The 19168-nt window shown below is 40.8% G+C and overlaps 1 protein-coding gene across 1 annotated transcript in view; it reads left to right on the top strand.

Moving 5' to 3' along the window:
• CNTN5 (contactin 5) overlaps positions 1 to 19168 on the top strand; it is a 699531-nt gene that overhangs the window by 79347 nt on the left and 601016 nt on the right. The window contains exon 2 of the mRNA XM_030200224.1: positions 9522 to 9746. Within this exon, the coding sequence (XP_030056084.1) occupies positions 9522 to 9746 (225 nt within the window). The remainder of the gene's footprint in view (positions 1 to 9521; positions 9747 to 19168) is intronic.

Raw genomic sequence — 19168 nt, forward strand, 5'->3', positions numbered from 1 at the left:
AGCTCCCTTCCCTTGGGTGCTGAGACCCCAAATCCCCCCAAAACCCACTGCCCACAACTCTACACTGTTACCATAGCACTTATGGCTGAAGGGGGGCACCTACATGTGGGTATAGTGGGTTTTGGGGAGGTTTGGAGGGCTCAACATTAACCACCACAAGTGTAACAGGTAGGGGGGGATGGGCCTGGGTCCACCTGCCTAAAGTCCACTGCACTCACTAACAACTGCTCCAGGGACCTGCATACTGCTGTGATGGATCTGGGTATGACATTTGAGGCTGGCATAGAGGCTGGAAAAAAAGTTGTTAAAGTTTTTTTTTTTTTTTGGTGGGAGGGGGCTAGTGACCACTGGGGGAGTCAGGGGTGGTTATCCCCGATTCCCTCCGGTGGTCATCTGGTCATTTAGGGCACTTTTTTTGGGACTTGTTCGTGAAAAAAAAGGGTCCAAAAAAGTTACCTAAATTCGCGCTAAAAACGCCTTTCTTTTTTCGATTATTGGCTGAAGGTGCCCATCTCTGCTTGGCCGATAAACATGCCCCAGTCCCACCTTCACCACGCCTCTGACACGCCCCCGTCAACTTTGTTCATTCCCGCGACAGAGTGCAATTGCAGGTGCCTAAAATCGGCTTTCGATTATACCAATTTGGGCACCTTTACGAGATGGGCGCCCATCTCCCGATTTGGGTCAAAATCTGGGCGCCCATCACTTTCGAAAATAAGGCTGATTGTGTTCCACAGTTCAACTACCTGCAGTTGCATTTGTGGGAAGCATTTCTGGGACAGAAGAACATAAGAATAGACATGCTAAGTCAGTCTAGTGGTTCATCTAGCCCAATATCCTGCTTCCAACAGTGGCCAATCCAGATCTTTACAGAGTAGTACAGTAACAGTGCAAATCTGTGCATATAATTTAGGCATGACAACTTAAACCAGCCATAGAGCTAACGTATGCACAAAAATCATAATATTCTACTATTTACATGTGTAACTGTGTGCTCCAAAGAACAGTACAAAAGTGTAGAACAAACAAACAAAAAAAGATCTGGGCACAATGATGTGCTAAGAAGTTAACAAACTTTATTAAAATAAAAAAAGACCCGACATGGACCATGTTTCGGCCTACTGGCCTGCATCAAGGATCCAAAAATAAATATGTGTGCAAATGTAAACATTACCTAGTCAAATGCAGTGAGGACAAAAGTTGAACACCAATCCTTAAAGGTGTTGCGTCTCATGAACCCAGTTTACATGCCAAATAGCACTCCAACAACACTCCACCCAAATTTGCCACTTCTGTACATATGTCCGCCTACTTTCAAACTGTGCACCATCACATTTAAATACCATCTTATACCTGGAGTACTGTCATTTGCATGCATTTATGCACATAAAGGTGTGTATATGCTAGCACGGTTCATCCAGTCTGCCCAACAAGACAACTCATGTGTGCTACTTTTTGTGTATACCCTACTTTGATTTGTACCTATGCTCTTCAGGGTGCAGACCGTATAAGTCTGCCCAGCACTATCCCTGCCTCCCAACCACCAGCCCCGCCTCCCAACCACCGGCTCTGGCACAGACCGTATAAGTCTGCCCAGCACTGTTTTTGCTTTGTACTCTTCCCTCTTTCTATGGAGGTTTCTATTATCGTACTCCGCCTTGAATCAACTGTGAAATTAGGCAGACTATAAACTCCAGAATAGAATAGTCTGGTCATTTCCATGCTTTTCTAAAGCCTAAGGGGTCCTTTTACTAAGGTGTGCTGAAAAAATGTTCTACAGTAGTGTAGACGCGTGTTTTGGATGTGCACAGAATTATTTTTTAGCACACCTACAAAAAATGCCTTTTTTTGCCGAAAATGGACGTGCGGCAAAATGAAAATTGCCATGTGTCCATTTTAGGTCTGAGATCTTACCTCAAGCCATTGACCTAGTGGTAAGGTCTCACACGGTAACCAGGCGGTAATGGTCTACGCGCGTCAAATTCCACTTGATACGCGTAGCTGCCACACATCAGAAAATAAAAAATATTTTTCAGAAGCGCGTAGCAGACACACGCCAAAATTGAAATTACCGCAAAGGCCACGCGGTAACCAGGTGGTAACTCCAATTTCTGCACGTTGGGCGTGTGTAGGCGCCTACAAGGCTTAGTAAAAGTGCCCCTTAATGTCAGTGTCCTCTTCATTGGATCACCCCATTACTGCTTCTTGATTTTGATTTTTTTTTAAGTACCAAAGTAGTTCATAGACTTCGGTTTGTGGAGAGTTAAGGTGTTTGACTTTTGCAAAGACTCTCCTTCCACTGAAGATATTTGCATTATTCCTCAGGTTGAAGAGTAGACTTATAGAACAACTGTACCTTTGGGGTGGTATGAATCTTGTTTCACGCTATTAAGAAATGTATCAAAAGACAATGAAAGAAATTTTGCCCTAAAGGAAACTATTGTTGTGCTGATGTTAGTACCCCAGGCGAGACCTTCAAAATAGTTCTATAAGCAGAACTTTCTCACTTTATTTACGTTTTTGTTAACAGGATAGCATGTTTGGTTTGATCCCTTTTATGGATCAAGAACAATGATGTTATAAAACTGAACAGTGTATTAACTTATGGAAAAAAATGTTTATGAAACACGAACAAGAGAAGACCTGGGGGCTGCCTTCTTCTTAAGAGTACCTTTTATTAGCTGGGCTACTTGTGCTGAGCCATAGCTCATGTTTAAATTAGAGAACGGAAAGAGGATTTATGGCAATGCATAATCTATGCTTACACAGTTTGTTTGCTCAGAGAGCCATTGCCAGTTTGAATCAAACTGCCCTGTTATAACCACTCCTTTGCTAGTACTGTAATATTTTGGTTACTTTGTACAGCAAAACACATTCTGTATTTTCAGAACTTTATTATACAGAAGCGGAAGACTATTGTCCACTACGTACAAAGGTCCTCAGAAAATGAGTAGTGTGATCAGCACGGCTCATCCAAAGACAACAGGAGAACGGACAATATGGATGGAAAAAATGTTATTCTATATGATGCCCGACATGGCACCATGTTTCAGCAAAGTGCCTGCTTTATAGTGGACTTAGTTTCACAGCATTTACCTCATCTTTGTGAGTTTCGCTTTCTACTTTTGGGCTCCACGTCCTTTTTAAGTCAGCGAGTGCTTCCTTATATGCTACTTGAGAGAGATTTACGACTGTTGTCAAGAAACTGAAGCAGGCACTTTGCCGCAACACGGTGCCGTGTCCGGCATCATATAGAATAAAGTTTTTCCATCCATATTGTCTGCAGAACTTAATTATATCATCTGCTTCACCTCTTCATCCTATGCATTATAATTCATGCAAAATGTCACAAAAATTCAATGGAGTATAATTTTTCTTTGATAGGGATAACTTTGCATAGCTCAAGAGAACTGAGAGGGTAGATACCATAAAGCTGCATATTTCTGACAGTGATTTGCAGCTGACTATGGGAAAACTTCAGTTCTGCTACCAATTTTGATGGTGAAAACAGTGATTGTGTTATCAATTTGCAAGCATAATTGTCTGTCTGAAAATTTCCCGTCATCAATACAGCTTTTCCTTTAGGAAGTCAGACAGACATTTTTAAAACCCCGTTAAGCTAACCGCCTTTACCACATTCTCTGGTAACAGATTCCAGATTTTAATTACATGTTGAGTGAAGAAAAATGTTCTCCAATTCGTATTAAATTTACTACTTTGTAGCTTCATAGCATGCCCCTAGTCCTAGTATTTTTGGAAAGAGTAAACAAACAATTCATGTCTACCTGTTCCACTCCACTCATTATTTTATAGACCTCTATCTTATCTCCCCTCAGACATCTTTTCTCCATGCTGAACAGCCCTAGCTGCTTCAGCCTTTCCTCATTCAGGGCACTATTTGGGGCTGAATCAAATCGAAAACAAATATTTGGCACAGCCTGATAACTAATCTAACCACGTAAAAATGGATTCAGTTACCATGTTTTCCCCTGTTTAAAAATGGTTCTCTGGTTAAACAAACTGCTCTTTGACTTCCATGGCTGTTCTTAGCTTGATTCCATTTCTCCCCTCAGCCATCTCTTCTCTTAGCTGAAGAGTCCTAGCCTCTTTAACCTTTCTTCATAGGGAAGTTGTCCCATCCCCTTTATCATTTTTCTTCACCCTTCTCTGTACCTTTTCTAATTCTGTTATACCTTTTTTGGGATGTGGTGACCAAAACTGCACACAAGCTGAAAAGCCCTAGATGCTTCAGCCTTTCCTTAAAAAAGATATAGTGGAATTAGAAAAGGTAAAGCTAAGGGTGATGAAAATGATTAAAGTATATGGGATGACTTCCCTATGAGGGAAGGCTAAAGTGACTAGGGCACCTCAGCTTGGAGAAGAGATGGCTGAGGGGCGATATGATTGAGGTCTATAAAATATTCAGTGGAGTGGAATGGGTAGATGTAAATTGCTTGGTTACTCTTTCCAAAAACGCTAGGACTAAGGGGCACACAAGCTACTAATTAGTACATTTAAAACAAACCAGAGCAAATAGTTCTTCTCTCAATGTATAATTAAACTCTGGAATTCATTGAAAAGAGAATACGGTAAAAGCAGTTAGCTTAACAGGGTTTTAAAAAGGTCTGGATAATTTCTTAAAAGGAAAGTCCATGAACCATTATTAAGATGGACTAGGTAAAATCCTCTGCTTATTTCTAGGATACACAGCATAATGTTTTGGGATCTTGCTAGGTATTTGAGACTTGAATTGGCCACTATTGGAACAGGATACTGTGCTTGATGGACCTTCAGTCTGTTTCAGTATGGCAACGTTTATGTTATGTTCTTATATTCTTAACCATGCACCAAGCGTTAATTGGCACTAATTAGGACTTACATGCAGATCTACCTATGTGCTATTCTATAATGTTGCATGCCTAAATTGTCTCGGAACCAACTCAAAAGAGAGTGTGACCAGGTGAGTGGCATGGATGGGTCAGGAGCAGGGGTGTGCTGGTAAATTGTTAACAGGGGGCTCTCTCTCGCCAGCAAAGTAAAAGAGAATTCAGGAGGGGCCCAAGCCCACATTTTGGGATCCATTTATTAAAGTAGCCATGGAGAACCGGCTCCCAAAATTCTTAAAAACTTAACAAACAGCTCTCGAGAGCCTGTGAGAGCCTGCTCCAGCACACCACTGGTCAGGAGTGTTCCAAAATTTTAGCTGCAGTGTTATAGATTAGGGTCATTGACGCCCACAACTGGCATTGGTTGCATGCCAGCATCCAGATTTCAGTAGTGTAAGTCCTTGCACCCAAATATGTGTGTGTGGAAATCCCCTCTAAGTGCTGTTCCTTAAATGTTGCTTGGTGCTACGTGACCTTTATAGAATTGGCACCAGCACTTCACTTCCGGCACCATTTATAGAATTCCACCCTTTATGTAATCTGTATATTCAGTTCCACTATCCATTTACCCCTGGAGTAGAGGAGTAGCCTAGTGGTTAGTGCAGTGGCCTTTGATCCTAGGGAACTGAGTTCAATTCCCACTGCAGCTCCTTGTGACTCTGGGCAAGTCACTTAACCCTCCATTGCCCCTGGTACAAAAATAAGTACCTGAATATATGTAAACTGCTTTGAATGTAGTTGCAAAAACCTCAGAAAGGCAGTATATTAAGAGTCCCATTTCCCTTTCTCTATATGGCCAACAAATGCATGCAGAAATTTGGGCGCATGCCCAAAATCTACACTCAATTTAATTGAATATCAAACCAATTAGCACCAATAACTGTTGCTAATAATCAATTATCAGCTCTAATTGGCAACATCACATGCATCTTTCTAGGTGTATTCTATAAATATGCGAGCATAAATTCTAGTGTGTGTGTATCTGAAAAGGGGGCATGGACATGGGAGGGGCATGTGTGAGTGGTGGGTGTTCCAAGAATTTGAGCGCACTGTTACAGAATATGTCCGATCCAGGCCTAATTTAGGCCTAAAATTTTATACCAGATCCCAGTGCTATGTGCTATTCTATAAATGATGTGCAACTCAGAGCACCATTTACTACTACTACTAGTACTTATAATTTCTAAAGCGCTACTAGATGTACGCAGCGCTGTACACTTGAACATGAAGAGACAGTCCCTGCTCGACAGATCTTACAATCTACCATTTATAGAATAACTAGCCGTTAAGCCCGTAACAACGGGCTAGTTTTTTGTTTTCCTATGGCCTCCCCCCCCCCTCACCAACCCTGCTCTCTCCCCTGCCCTCCCCCCCAGCGTCTGTTTCCCTCAGTTCCGCCCCCTCCTTCCCTCCCTGCTCCCTCCTCCCCCGATTTCCACGCCCATGTCCAAGCCCTCCTCCCTATTGGGCTGTACTGCTGGTGGAGGCGGGACTTGGACTTCTACACTCTCAGCATTCCGACTCTACTGCGCATTTGCAGGTGAGTCGGTCACTTGCCGTTTATATGTTTGATGCTTAGTACTCATTTTTGGCGCCATTTTTTCAGGATCATATATAGAATTTTGTCTATAGCAAATTTATCAAATTTATGTCCAAATTATCTTAAAAGAAGCCTAATCAGGTTACAATAAAAAAAGGGGAAGACACATAGTTAAGAACAATAAACAAATAACAATAATTACTGTTCTCGATCTTAAAACCATTCATAAATAATTGTGCTGTTAGGATAAAAAGGCTGGTGTGCACAGGGAAGAACATTTTGGTTAGTTTTAATGTATTCACACATTTTCCTCAGTTTTAATATTTTTTTAGGTAGTTTCACATATTCATTTTAATAGGACATTTTTAGTGTGAGCTAAATTGATTTAACCCCTACTAACCAAGAAATTAAGGTGCACTAAGCTGGTGACTCTGCTTGAATCAATTTTGCATACGCTAAAGATCCCTTGTACTAAGCCGTGGTGAAAAGTGGCCTATGCTAGTTTTGGCAAGTGAAATTGACATGCACTGGGCCACTTTTTATCGTGGTGGGGAAAAAGGCCTTTTTAAAAAAGGGGGGCAGTATTTGACCATGGGCTAATATTTAAATAAGGATGCGATCATTTACTGCCTGATCCCTTACTGACACCTATTTAGCAGATGGTAAGGACTCACACGCTAACCCCATAGTAATCGGGCAGCACGCAGCAATGTGGCCACACTGCCTATTACGAGCGGGAATGCCCCCACGATAGAAAATTATTTTCTAGAAAGGGGAAACTGCGCACACCAACTTTGGAACTACTGCTGGGCTCCCACGCACCACAGTAGGGCTGATTTGCCAAGCACTACCAGTGTGGTAGCTCTACCATGTCTTTGTCACAGGGCTCCTAGATTTTTACTGCACTGAGTAAATGTGCACTACCAAATGTCACTATGCTGACACAGACCATTTAACTTAGGCCTGTTTATATCTATAGTTATTACATTCTTGATATACCACCTTTCTGTGGTACAACCAAAGTAGTTCGCGTATTACATACAGGTACTTTATTTTACATACATTTTTATGTTAGGTTATTTTATTTACATACAATTGATATACCGCTAAAGGCTTTTACATAGACAGTGAAGCAGTTTTCAATAATCAAATAATAAAAACATACCTAAGCAGTGTACATGACAGTTATATACGTAGTTAAGGGGTCCTTTTACAAAGCGGCAGTAATATTTTTATTTTTGTAGCACCAGTGTGTACCCAGCGGTAATCAGGCAGTGCAACATGCTGCCCAGTTACCGCTGGGTTAGCATGGGAGCCCTTACCACCACCTCAATGGAAATCTCACTCATCTCACACCTTTCCAATGGTGCACACACAGTCTGAACTTAATTGATTGAATGGATTCATATTATACAGCTATAATAATTATCTCTAAGCCACTATAAAGTATTAATAGTACCCTCAACATTCTTCATCTTAAGTTCACTTCTCCTCTCCTGCCACATCCAGATTCTGTTCCTTTTATCTTGCTGCACCAAATGCCTGGAATAGACTTCCTGAGCCACTACTCAAGCTCCATCGCTGGCTGTCTTCAAATCTAGGATAAAATTCCACTTTTTTGAGTCTGCTTTTAACTCTTAACCCTTATTCACTTGTACAGTACCCATGTCTGTTTTATCATTCCAACCTTAATTAACTCCCTTATCCCTTATTTCTTCTGTTTGTCCTGATTAGATTGTAATCTCTGTCGAGCATGGACTGTCTCCACGTGTACAGCACTGGGCACGTCTAGTAGCGCTATAGAAATGATAAGTAGTAGTAGTTCAAAACCTGCCATATCTGATTTGATTGACCATGGATTTCATTAAGATTTCCAATGAAGAATCTGATGTTTAAAAGAAGATTTACATCAATGGCTTATATTTCTGCATAGAAACTATTGAAAACATACTTGCAAAATATGCACTATATAAGATATGCATGTATTTACAGTATAGTGCTTAGGTGGGTTTGGACATTTTACATGGATATGTACACACATATGTGTGTATAGTCCATTATTCTATGCATTTATACACATAATTGGTCCATTTTTGGTATCGCCTATTTTATAGAATTACTCACAAAGAGACTAATTAGAAAACATATTTCTTTGGCTTCATGCCTTAGTTGTAATGCTGTGTAAGGGACCTTGGTTCAATTCCCAAGCCCTGGTCATGGCAGGGGAGCTGTAAAAAAGCATTCACAGCCTTCAGCGGCAGGTACTCTCAGTCTTCACACAATGGTGATCCTTTTTGATTAGACTCAAAGCAGATAAGTAGAAGTTTCTGGAGGGATGTATATTTTGTGGACCTGGTAAGGAACTGCTGTCGCGATGGTTGGACTAGATGGGAGAGGAGTCAAACTAGGGGAAAATACCATCAGCACGTGCAGCATGAAGGCTCCTAACATTACAGATCCAGTAGAAAATGGTGTTCATTGAGCAGGCAATTGGAAAGAGCAGGAGAAAATTGCTGAACCTAGAAAGAAAGCATACGTTCATTCAGAAATTAATAAAATAAATCAGATGTACTGGTGTTGCTATCCCCAGAAGAGAAGACTTCCCATCTTTAAGAATTAGACATTGGGGTGCTTCATCCACCATACCCTTCCATCAATTGACAAGTGTGTTCACTTCCCAAACCACAGTATTGTTTATTTCCAAATCATGCAGAAAAGCTTTGCAAGAAATATGGAGGCATTTTCAATCTTCTTTATCACATCCTAAGGATTTTGGGCACGTATTAAACAGTGTTAGAATTTAATTGACTACTTCATATCCAGAAGCAACTGTGCATAGGATAAAGTCTGACTTTTATCATTTTTATTGTGCATTTATTGGACACTTCTAACTGGAAGATTTATAAATTTGTGTTACAGCTATGGTGGAGTTGTTACACTACACAGGAGAGCTGAACGCTTGACAGAGTTTCATATTTAAATACCCTTTTATCTGTAGCAGAACATAAAACAGGATAGTGACTACAGTACACCTTGTACTGTAGTCCAAAAAATGTTCTTTGTCTTTTATTCACAATTTAATATTTATTTTACAGAATACTCTGATGCTGTTCCTGGCCAGCCTATTTCACATGCTGCTGTCTTAAGAATTAAGCCTGGCACTTCATCTTCAGCACAGTTTAATTCAAGGAGCAGACCACGATTCAGTAGCCCTTCGTTAGGAGCAATCAGTCTCCTTTCTCCTGGTTGGCGAGATACAGCACAGCATTACCATTCTCCGACAAACCTCTATCATTTCTCAGAGGCCGTTGGGCAAGATGGTGAGTCTGTCTCTGTCTCTCTTTTTCTTTCTCCACCCCTTCTCTCTCTTTCTCCCCACTTCCCCTCTCTCCCTTTCTCTTTTCTGAAAGTCTTTTAAAATAAAGTACTATAAATACAGTAATATGAAGTCAAAATGTTTCAAAAACCAATATTTCAGAAAATATATTTTCGCAGTTTTATTTCAAACCATGAGGCATTTTCTACTATGAGACCCAGTTCAAAAATATATTTTTTCCCTTTCTGAAGGGATTATGCATAGTTCTCTTTCATAGCCCACGTATAACAGAGTGCAAAACTAGATGTGAAATGGCATTGTATTTGCAATCCAGCTTTGCCTTTTCAATGAATTCCTAAATATCTGAAGTGTATATGAAGCAATTTCAAAATATATTTTAGACTTCTTTTTGGAATTACACTTGATTTCTGAGCATTTTATTGTTATGAACAATGAAGTTAGAATTCTATCTTAAAGTGAAAAAAACAGTACTGTACTATCAAAAATTCAATGAAACAGTTTTACAGAACTATGGGCCTGGTATAGTCTATTTTATAAATACAGTATAGGAGAAAATCCTTAGTGAATCAGACTCAGTGCATTGCACTTGTAGACCTTACAAGCAATAGCAAGTCTACTTACAAAGTTTGTTTTAATTTCACCAAATGAAAAAATAATAATTTATATTTAACTGACCCCGCTTCAATCGGTCCAGTTAAAACAAAATTCATAATGCAATCATAAGTAACCAAAGGGACTATGGAGCCTTTTTAATATAGGGGTAAATTCTATAAGTCAAAACAAAAAATTGGTGCTGAAAAAAAAAACGATTAAACTGTATTCTATAAGCTGTGACTAAAGCTTGGCTCGGTTTATAGAACACACACTTAAGTGGAAAGTTATGCGTAAATTTATGCACGACCATTTGCACCAATGTGGTGCAATTGCCCATGCCTAAATTTATGTGCAGAGCATGATTATTCTGTAATTACAGCCACGTTCCTGTTCCTCCTCAAAACGCCCATGATCCTCCCATTTCCATGCCTCCATTTTTGGAACATGCATGTATTTTAGGCACAGATCCCGCACCTAACTTTACATGCATTGATCCCAATTAAATCTAATTAGTGCCAATAATTACTTGTTTAAAAGCCAATTATTATGACAAATCGGGAGATGGGCGTCCTTTTCTCAGGGTCGCCCAAATCGGTATAATCAAAAGCCGATTTTTGGTCCATTTTTTCTTACGACCAAACCTCAAAAAGGTGCCCGAACTGACCAGATGACCACCGGAGGGAATCGGAGATGACCTCCCCTGACTCCCCCAGTGGTGACTAACCCCCTCCCACCCTGAAAAAAACAGCTTAACTTTTTGTGTGTGTGTGTGTGTGTGTTTCAGCGGAGGCATAGCAAGGTGTGGACATCCTTCTTTCAAGCATTTTGGACGGCCTGAATTGCTCCCCCCCCCCCCACACAGGGACGGCCAACATTCAAGGGAGTGGAGGAGTGGCCTAGTGGTTAGAGCACTGGTCTTGCAATCCAGAGGTGGCCAGTTCAAATCCCACTGCTGCTATTTGTAATCCAAATAAATAAATAAATAAAGGGGGTTTTGGAGGCATAGCAAAGGCATGGATGTCCTTCTTACAGAAACATCCACATTTTGGATGTCCTTCACCCATACTAAAAAAAAAGACTCCCTTATGAGCATTTGGATGTTTTCACCTGGATTTGTGATTTTTTAAGGTTGTAGATGTCAATTTATTTAAGGTTGTAGACAGCTATCATACAAGCAGCTTGTCTGAGTGTATGAAGCCGTCTTTGGCATGCGCAGAGCAGCCACACATAATGCTTGGCTGCTCTGTACCTGCTTCCCTTCCTTAGGAAGGAAATCGTGTGCAAATGAGCTAACAGCGAGCTGCTCATTTGTATGTGATTTCCTTCCCGTTCTTTTCCAAATCGCTAAGGGAAGGGCTTTTTCCGTTCAGTTAGTGCATCAGTTAGTCCACTGCAGTGCCCCCTAGGGTGCCTGGTTGGTGTCCTGGTATGTCAGGGTGACCAGTGCACTATGAATGCTGGCTCCTCCCATGACCAAATGAGTTGGATTTGGTCGTTTTTGAGATGGGCATCCTCGGTTTCCATTATCGCCGAAAACCGGGGACGACCATCTCTAAGGTTGACCTAAATGTTGAGATTTGGGCATCCCCAACCGTATTATCGACACTAAAGATGGCCGCCCAACTTGTTTTGAGAATACGGGTTTCCCCGCCCCTTCGCAGGACATCCTGCGAGGACGCCCTCCGGAAAACTTGGGCGCCCCGTTCAATTATGCCCCTCTATAGCATTTCTACTATGCCAATGACATTCTGTTTGTAAACCCAATTTGATCTTTCTCATTCCGATCTTGGCCAGCTTCAGTCTTATCTATGCAATAACTAGTTGGCACCATGATCACTGCCTCATTTTGAACTGTACCAAAATAGATACCTCCTGGATTACTGGCAGGCAATGTTGTCCTCCATTTTCTCCCCCTCCCCCTTGATTCCTATTTATTCTTGTCCTCTCTTTCAATAGCTTAGCACATTCATTGACAGATTTATATAATTTGAGACATGTCACATATTGTGCAATGATGTTTGTGGACTCTTTATCATTTCCATTCAATTGTCTGATTTCATGAAAAACCAGCCCAGATTTTCTTTCTTTTTGCCCACATTGCATCACATCTTGGCTATTGTAACATCTTCAGTGCTGGCATCACCAACAGTCTACTAAAGCACCTTCAGTCCATATAAAACATAGCCATTTGGATTCTGTGTCATTCAAGAAAGTTTGATCACGTCACTCCACTTCTGATCCAACACCGCTGGCTACCTATTAAGTACAGTATACCATTCAAAGTGTTGGTTCACACATAATGCACATTACACAGGCCATCCATCCTACTTAGCCTCACATAACATTCCCTACACTTCCTCTCAATTGTTGTGTTCAACTTTTGGATTCAGACTAGCCATCCTCCCAAGTTCCTTTCATGCCTCAGCTCAATCAAGCATTCTGCCTAGTTTTTATAGCCCTCACACTCTGGAATTTGCCTCCACCAGCCCTCCAACCTGTATAGTCCTACCTTAGGTTCAGGTCTGCTTTAAAGACTCATCTTTTTACCCAGGCTTTTGGCACCTTTTTGACTTGTGGGTCCATTGGATTTGGATAACTAGCGGGCCTCCCCTTCTTCTTCATTCCTTTCAGCAGTTCTAGTGAACTGCAGAGTTCCTTTCCTTTCTATATATTTGTTTTGTAAACCACTTCACTATGCTTCCACATAACAAGTGGTATTTTAAATCATAATAAACAATAAACATTGGGGGTCAATATTCAAAATTAGTTAACCAGTTAAGAGAGGCTCACCCAGTTAACTCATGCTGACTGGGTCCCAAGGGAATATTCAGGGGCACACACTTGGATAGTGCCGCTGGATATTCCCTCTAACCACTAAAGCTGAAAACAGCAATTTTGTTTAGGAGCGGGGCCAGCAGTTAATTGGATTTGTTCAGCCCTTAACTGAATAGCAAATAGGTTAAACCAGCCAAAGACAGAACTGCTAACTGTTAAGTGCTGAATATCACCACTTATCCAGTTAAGTGCTAGCCACCTGCACATACCAGGATATTTTAATGCCGACCACCCACACATACCAGGATATTTTAATGTCGATATCCAGACATGGTCCAGCATTGACTATCCAGGCATAATTACAGTGACACTGGCTGAATATTAATCCCAGTGTTACTTCCAAGTCTTGGAAGGCCTACCCACTGCTCAGAGCTCAATAACAGATGTTCCCCATTATTCTCAACCCCTCTGTGTCAAGGCATCTTATTTAAATGAGAAACTGCAAGCATACTTTTTACAATCTGCTGCTGATTGAGACATGTTTTTAAAAGGACAATTTGGGATATTTATTTCCAACTAAAAAGAATACTGGTTTGACCCTTGAGGCAGGCGCTTCTTTGTGCTGAAACACGGCCCGTGTTGGGTCCATTTCGTTAAAGATTGTACCATTGTTACAGTCTTGGAGGCCATTTTGTGCGTTTTCTTGCTGTTTTGGTTTGTGTACTTTTGGACCCTTTCTTTTACTATTTGAAAATTCAAAGCAACTGTGCATTATTGAGTAATATTTCCACCAAATTCATCTCCTCTGTGCATTCCACTACTCATCCTGCAAGTTTCTCACACTGTTGTTTTCATCCTATTGTGTTTTTTTTTTTTCAAAGTATATTGTCTATCTGAGTCTATTAGCATTAGTGATACAAGCACTCGACTTCATTTTTCATATATATGCCAACTGACATATAAGTACATAAGTAGTGCCATACTGGGAAAGACCAAAGGTCCATCTAGCCCAGCATCCTGTCACCGACAGTGGCCAATCCAGGTCAAGGGCACCTGGCACGCTCCCCAAACGTAAAAACATTCCAGACAAGTTATACCTAAAAATAATAATAGCCTGATTAGATGCTAACACCCACGATCTGCGGCCCTTATAGTCCTGTTTAGAATAAGTCACACATAACCTTTTCTTGCTGAATGTATCCAAAATATCTATTTGATGGATAACAGGAAGGTTGGACTGTCAAACTATGGTGCCTGTCTTTTAGGGTACCCCTTTTGTTGCATTTGAGTTTTTTTAAGTACCTGGGGATTTTGATTGACTATCAACTCTCTTTTTCTCAAACAATTGCTGTAGTTACGAAAAAATGTGGGGGGTTTTCACATTGCACCAGATTCGTACTTTAAAAGAACTTTTAGGGGGCATAGCCTTAAATTCATTAATACATGCCTTATTTATCTCAAGATTAGATTATAGTAACATGGTACATGTTGGTAGATAAAGACCTGCATGGTCCTTCCAGTCTACCCAGAGTTGAATCTGGCACTCTGCACAGGTTCCATTTCATGATTAAACAGTGATATACTTAATCTCTGTTTCTCCCTGCCAATCTTGGGGCACAGACTATAGAAGTCTGCCTGGCACCAGTTCTGCTTTAACTACTTCAGTTGCCATCAAAGCCCACTCCAGCTGAGATACTGATCTATTTTTTTGCCATTTATTGAACCTAGGTCATAGAAGTCTGCCTGGCAGTAGCTATATCTATCTATAGTTGGAGATCTCTTTTTCTCTATGTTCCCTAACATAATTTATGAGTTAACATCACAGATTCCTATGGTTAAAATTAAATGTATAAGAATCTGAGTCTACAGTACCTGCCGAGTGCTATTGCCGAGTTGTAATCTGCACTTAAGAGTTTGGTATCCAATATCCCCTGAAGAAGCCCCACGGTGAAACGGGTCTGTCGGGTCTGGATACCTTCCTGGGGCAGTTGCATGCAGCCAAGCTCAGTTTAGTTAAGTTGAATTTATAAACTACGACTACAGCATTGCGGTGGGGAGAGTTTGCTGACTGGATGAAATCCTTGTTTTGTTTCTCACATAATGCAATAAGAAAATAAAACAGATCAAAAAGATTTGCACAATCACATGTAGGTTGGTTTGGGTTTTTTTTTTACGAGCGATGATTATAGAGAAGAACTGTGACCAGCAAGATTCAGCCACTTCAGTTTTGTAGCTGATGGTCACCATTTCTGAGGTCTTTTCCCCCGTTTTTTTCACATTGTTAACTTATACCAATATACAAGCTCGCTTTTTGTTATATTTTGAGTGTTTACACTGACTTTAAGGGAGCTTCCCCTTTGTGTTTGTTACTTTGGTAAAATGAAATGTACAAATTGTATGTAAAATAGATAGATAGATAGATAGATAGATAGATAGATAGATAGATAGATAGATAGATAGATAGATAGATAGATAGATAGATAGATAGATAGATAGATGTGTGTGTGTGTGTGTGTGTGTGTGTGTTTTAATTTAAACACAGGGGTCTTTTACTAAGCTGTGTTAAGCAGTTAGACAGATCTTACTGCATGGTAGCTATTAGTACCGACCTGTGCTAATGTCTAACATGATAGAACACCAGCAACATAGTAAGAAAGTCCACGCTAAGTGCCTAATGTGGAAAAGGGCAGGAGCTGTGCATGACATGTATGGGTCAGAAGAATGGCTGGCTGTGACTGCTCTTGTACAGGTTGGTAAAAGGTGCTAACTGTCACAAATGCAAATAATGCGGCTGCACTTGCTGCCAAATCAAGAGAAGGCAATAAGTGCAGTCATGCTACTGTCATTCCAGTAGCATGGCCCTTGCCTAATGTTGCAGGTTCTCCTTCCCCTCTGCCATCCCTCTTCACATGCCAATATTTTCTCCCTAGCTCCACAATCCAATCCCCCCAACTCCTAATGTGATCCCCCAGTACCTTCATGAGGACCTCCCTCAAACCCACCAACCCTCTGATCTGACCCTAATAAACCTCTACCTGAATCCAAGCCCCAAAGAAACTTTCTCCTGCTCTCTGGACCCCCTACTGCCCCCATGACCTCCCTAGGAGTGATTCCTGGTAGACCAGTGGACTAGGGGAGAGGCAGGCCCCCACCGTTCCCACCCTATCCAGGCTCCAGATGCATAAATGGCAATAGTCTTGCAGTACTATCACTAGGGGTCAACCTTCCAGATGTGTCCTTCCTATCTATCTATCTATCTATCTATCTATCTATCTATCTATCTATCTATCTATCTATGTATTTCACCTTGTTTCATTCTGAATATGAATCTACTATGTCCTCATCAAGGCATACCGCAACGATTATTCCGAACTTGAACTCTTTATACTTCATTGCTTAATCTACTATTGTCATTCCTGGTAGACCTGGTAGACCAGTGGACTAGGGGAGAGGCAGGCCCCCACCATTCCCACCCTATCCAGGCTCCAGATGCATAAATGGCAATAGTCTTGCAGCACTATCACTAGGGGTCAACCTTCCAGATGTGTCCTTCCTATCTATCTATCTATCTATCTATCTATCTATCTATGTATTTCACCTTGTTTCATTCTGAATATGAATCTACTATGTCCTCATCAAGGCATACCGCAACGATTATTCCGAACATGAACTCTTTATACTTGATTGCTTAATCTACTATTGTCATTCATGATCTTTATGTAATACCACTTGTATCTCTCACTCCGGAATGGCGATTGCCATGACGGACCAATGTAAGCCACATTGAGCCTGCAAATAGGTGGGAAAATGTGGGATACAAATGCAGTAAATATATATATATGTATATGATGAAAGGTGAAATACTACATACTAACTTTATAATTTATGAATGGACATCACATATTTCTATGGTTGCGATTAGATTTAAAAATGCTGTATTTTAAACATATACATATATACATGGGCAGTGTTTTTAAATTTAATTTTAACCATAGAAATCTGTGATATTCATTCATGTATTATAACATTAGGGTGTAGTATTTCACAATTCATCACATAAATTATTAATAAAACCATAGAATCTTTTGCAATTTTTAGGTGCAGAGCACTAAATAAATAATTTGATAGTATCAAAACCAGGAGAGTTTACATAATTTAAAACCTCTCTCTTTTCCTTAGCAATAAAACAAAGGAATATGGTGCTACATTTATCAATATTCTATGGCTAGCAAGATTTAATTACTATTTATATTGCAGACAGACTACATTTAGGGAGAGGCCCAAGTACTGTACCATTGAAAAGAGAATCTTTTTTTTTTATAGAAAAACAGCAAAAATGGAAAATGTTTTGATATTGTAACACAATAGAGCACAATATTAATATAGCAGATTCTTGAAATGAGATGTGGAAGGTAATTTTAAAGCAGAGCACTTAAAAATGAGAAAAAAAAATCTTTTAATGCTCATTTTAAAAGGGCAAATAAAGCATCAGTGGCTAATCCCAGAATATAGGTATCTGTGAAACTATGGAGAAAAATGTCTCAAAACCATTTGAGAATCTAGTATGTCTAGATTCTCAAATGTCTCAAAACCATGTATAGAATCTAATATGTCTAGATTCTATAAATGGTGCCTTAAAAATCAGAACTGAAAATAAAATAGCGCTTAGTGCTATTCTATATACCATGCTTACAGTTAGGCCCGAATTATGGAAGAGTGCTTAGCATATTTGCAGGGGGTTACATACATGGGTGGAACATGGGCAGGACTCAGACTTAAACATATAAATTGTAAGACTATTGTTAAGGTATGTACATATCTTCAGCACGTACCAAGCTGCGGTAAAAAGGGCCCTGCGATAGTGGCGGCAACCAGCGTGGGCAGATGGGAAAAATTTTCCCCACCCCAAATCGGCCCTAAACCAGCCCAAAACCCACCCAAAGTCAAACCCCGCCTCCAATGTCACCGACCCCACCCCCAACGTCACCGAACCCGCCCCCTGACATCACCTCTGACATCGTTAGCCCCGCCCCTGACATCACCTCTGATGTCATTAACCCCGCCCCTGATGTCAACCCTACCCCGGAAAAGCTTCTATTGGACCAAATTGGACCAATAGAAGCCCCCGAAAAAAGCGTAAACCCCGCACAGCTGCAACGAAAAAGAAGCCCAATTTCCCGCAGCCTGCAGCCTTCGAAAATTTCCAGCATCCTGGCTTAAAAACTAGTCCAATTGGGTGGGAAACCCACCTATCTGGCAACACTGGCGGCAACCATATATGACTCGTGCCAGGGCCCTTTTTACCACAGCACGTAAAAAAGGCTGAAAATCAACATGGCCATGCAGTGAAATTGAGTTTACCGTGTGGCCATGTGGGTGGGAAGAGCACTTACCATCAGCCATTGAGGTGGAGGTAATAATTATGGAAAAAAAGTCCATGGTGCTGGAAATAGCACATGTTTGAGGCAGAACTACTGCCGGCGGCCATGTTGGGCCGGCAGTAGTTCCAGGTTGCTGCATAGAAATCAATTTGCCGTGCAGCAACCCTTTAGTAAAATGTCCCCTTCCTGTAGTTGCTAACACATTAGCACTATGGTTGTTTTGTAGTAGGCTGCGCGTTTGATTGCTATTCTTATTAATAAAACTCAGGCTAAGTTAGAAGAAGAAAAGGAATCTTTATTTCTCACTAGCAACAGCACAAGAAATACTATTGACTCTTGGAAAGTTTTATTTCTCATGGTCATACTAACTTACAAAGGTAATAGAACAAAGAGTAAGAAGAGAAAGAAAGAATCTTAGAGAATTAGTTTGTATTGGGGGGGGGGGGGGAGAGTACCCCCCCCCCCCCCCCCCCCAGAAATAGCCTGTGACAAGGATATGAAACTCTCCTGCCATCTGGACTATTTCAGAGTCTATTTAGATGAGCAGTTACTTATATGCCCTCCCCATCAAAAAGGACCACCTCATATATCACCCAATCAGCAATCCTGCAAGTACATAGGAGACCTGTGATAAGGCCTTAGTGTCCTTGCCACA

The sequence above is a fragment of the Microcaecilia unicolor genome, chromosome 4 (assembly GCF_901765095.1).
Source record: "Microcaecilia unicolor chromosome 4, aMicUni1.1, whole genome shotgun sequence".
NCBI classification, from domain to species: domain Eukaryota; kingdom Metazoa; phylum Chordata; class Amphibia; order Gymnophiona; family Siphonopidae; genus Microcaecilia; species Microcaecilia unicolor.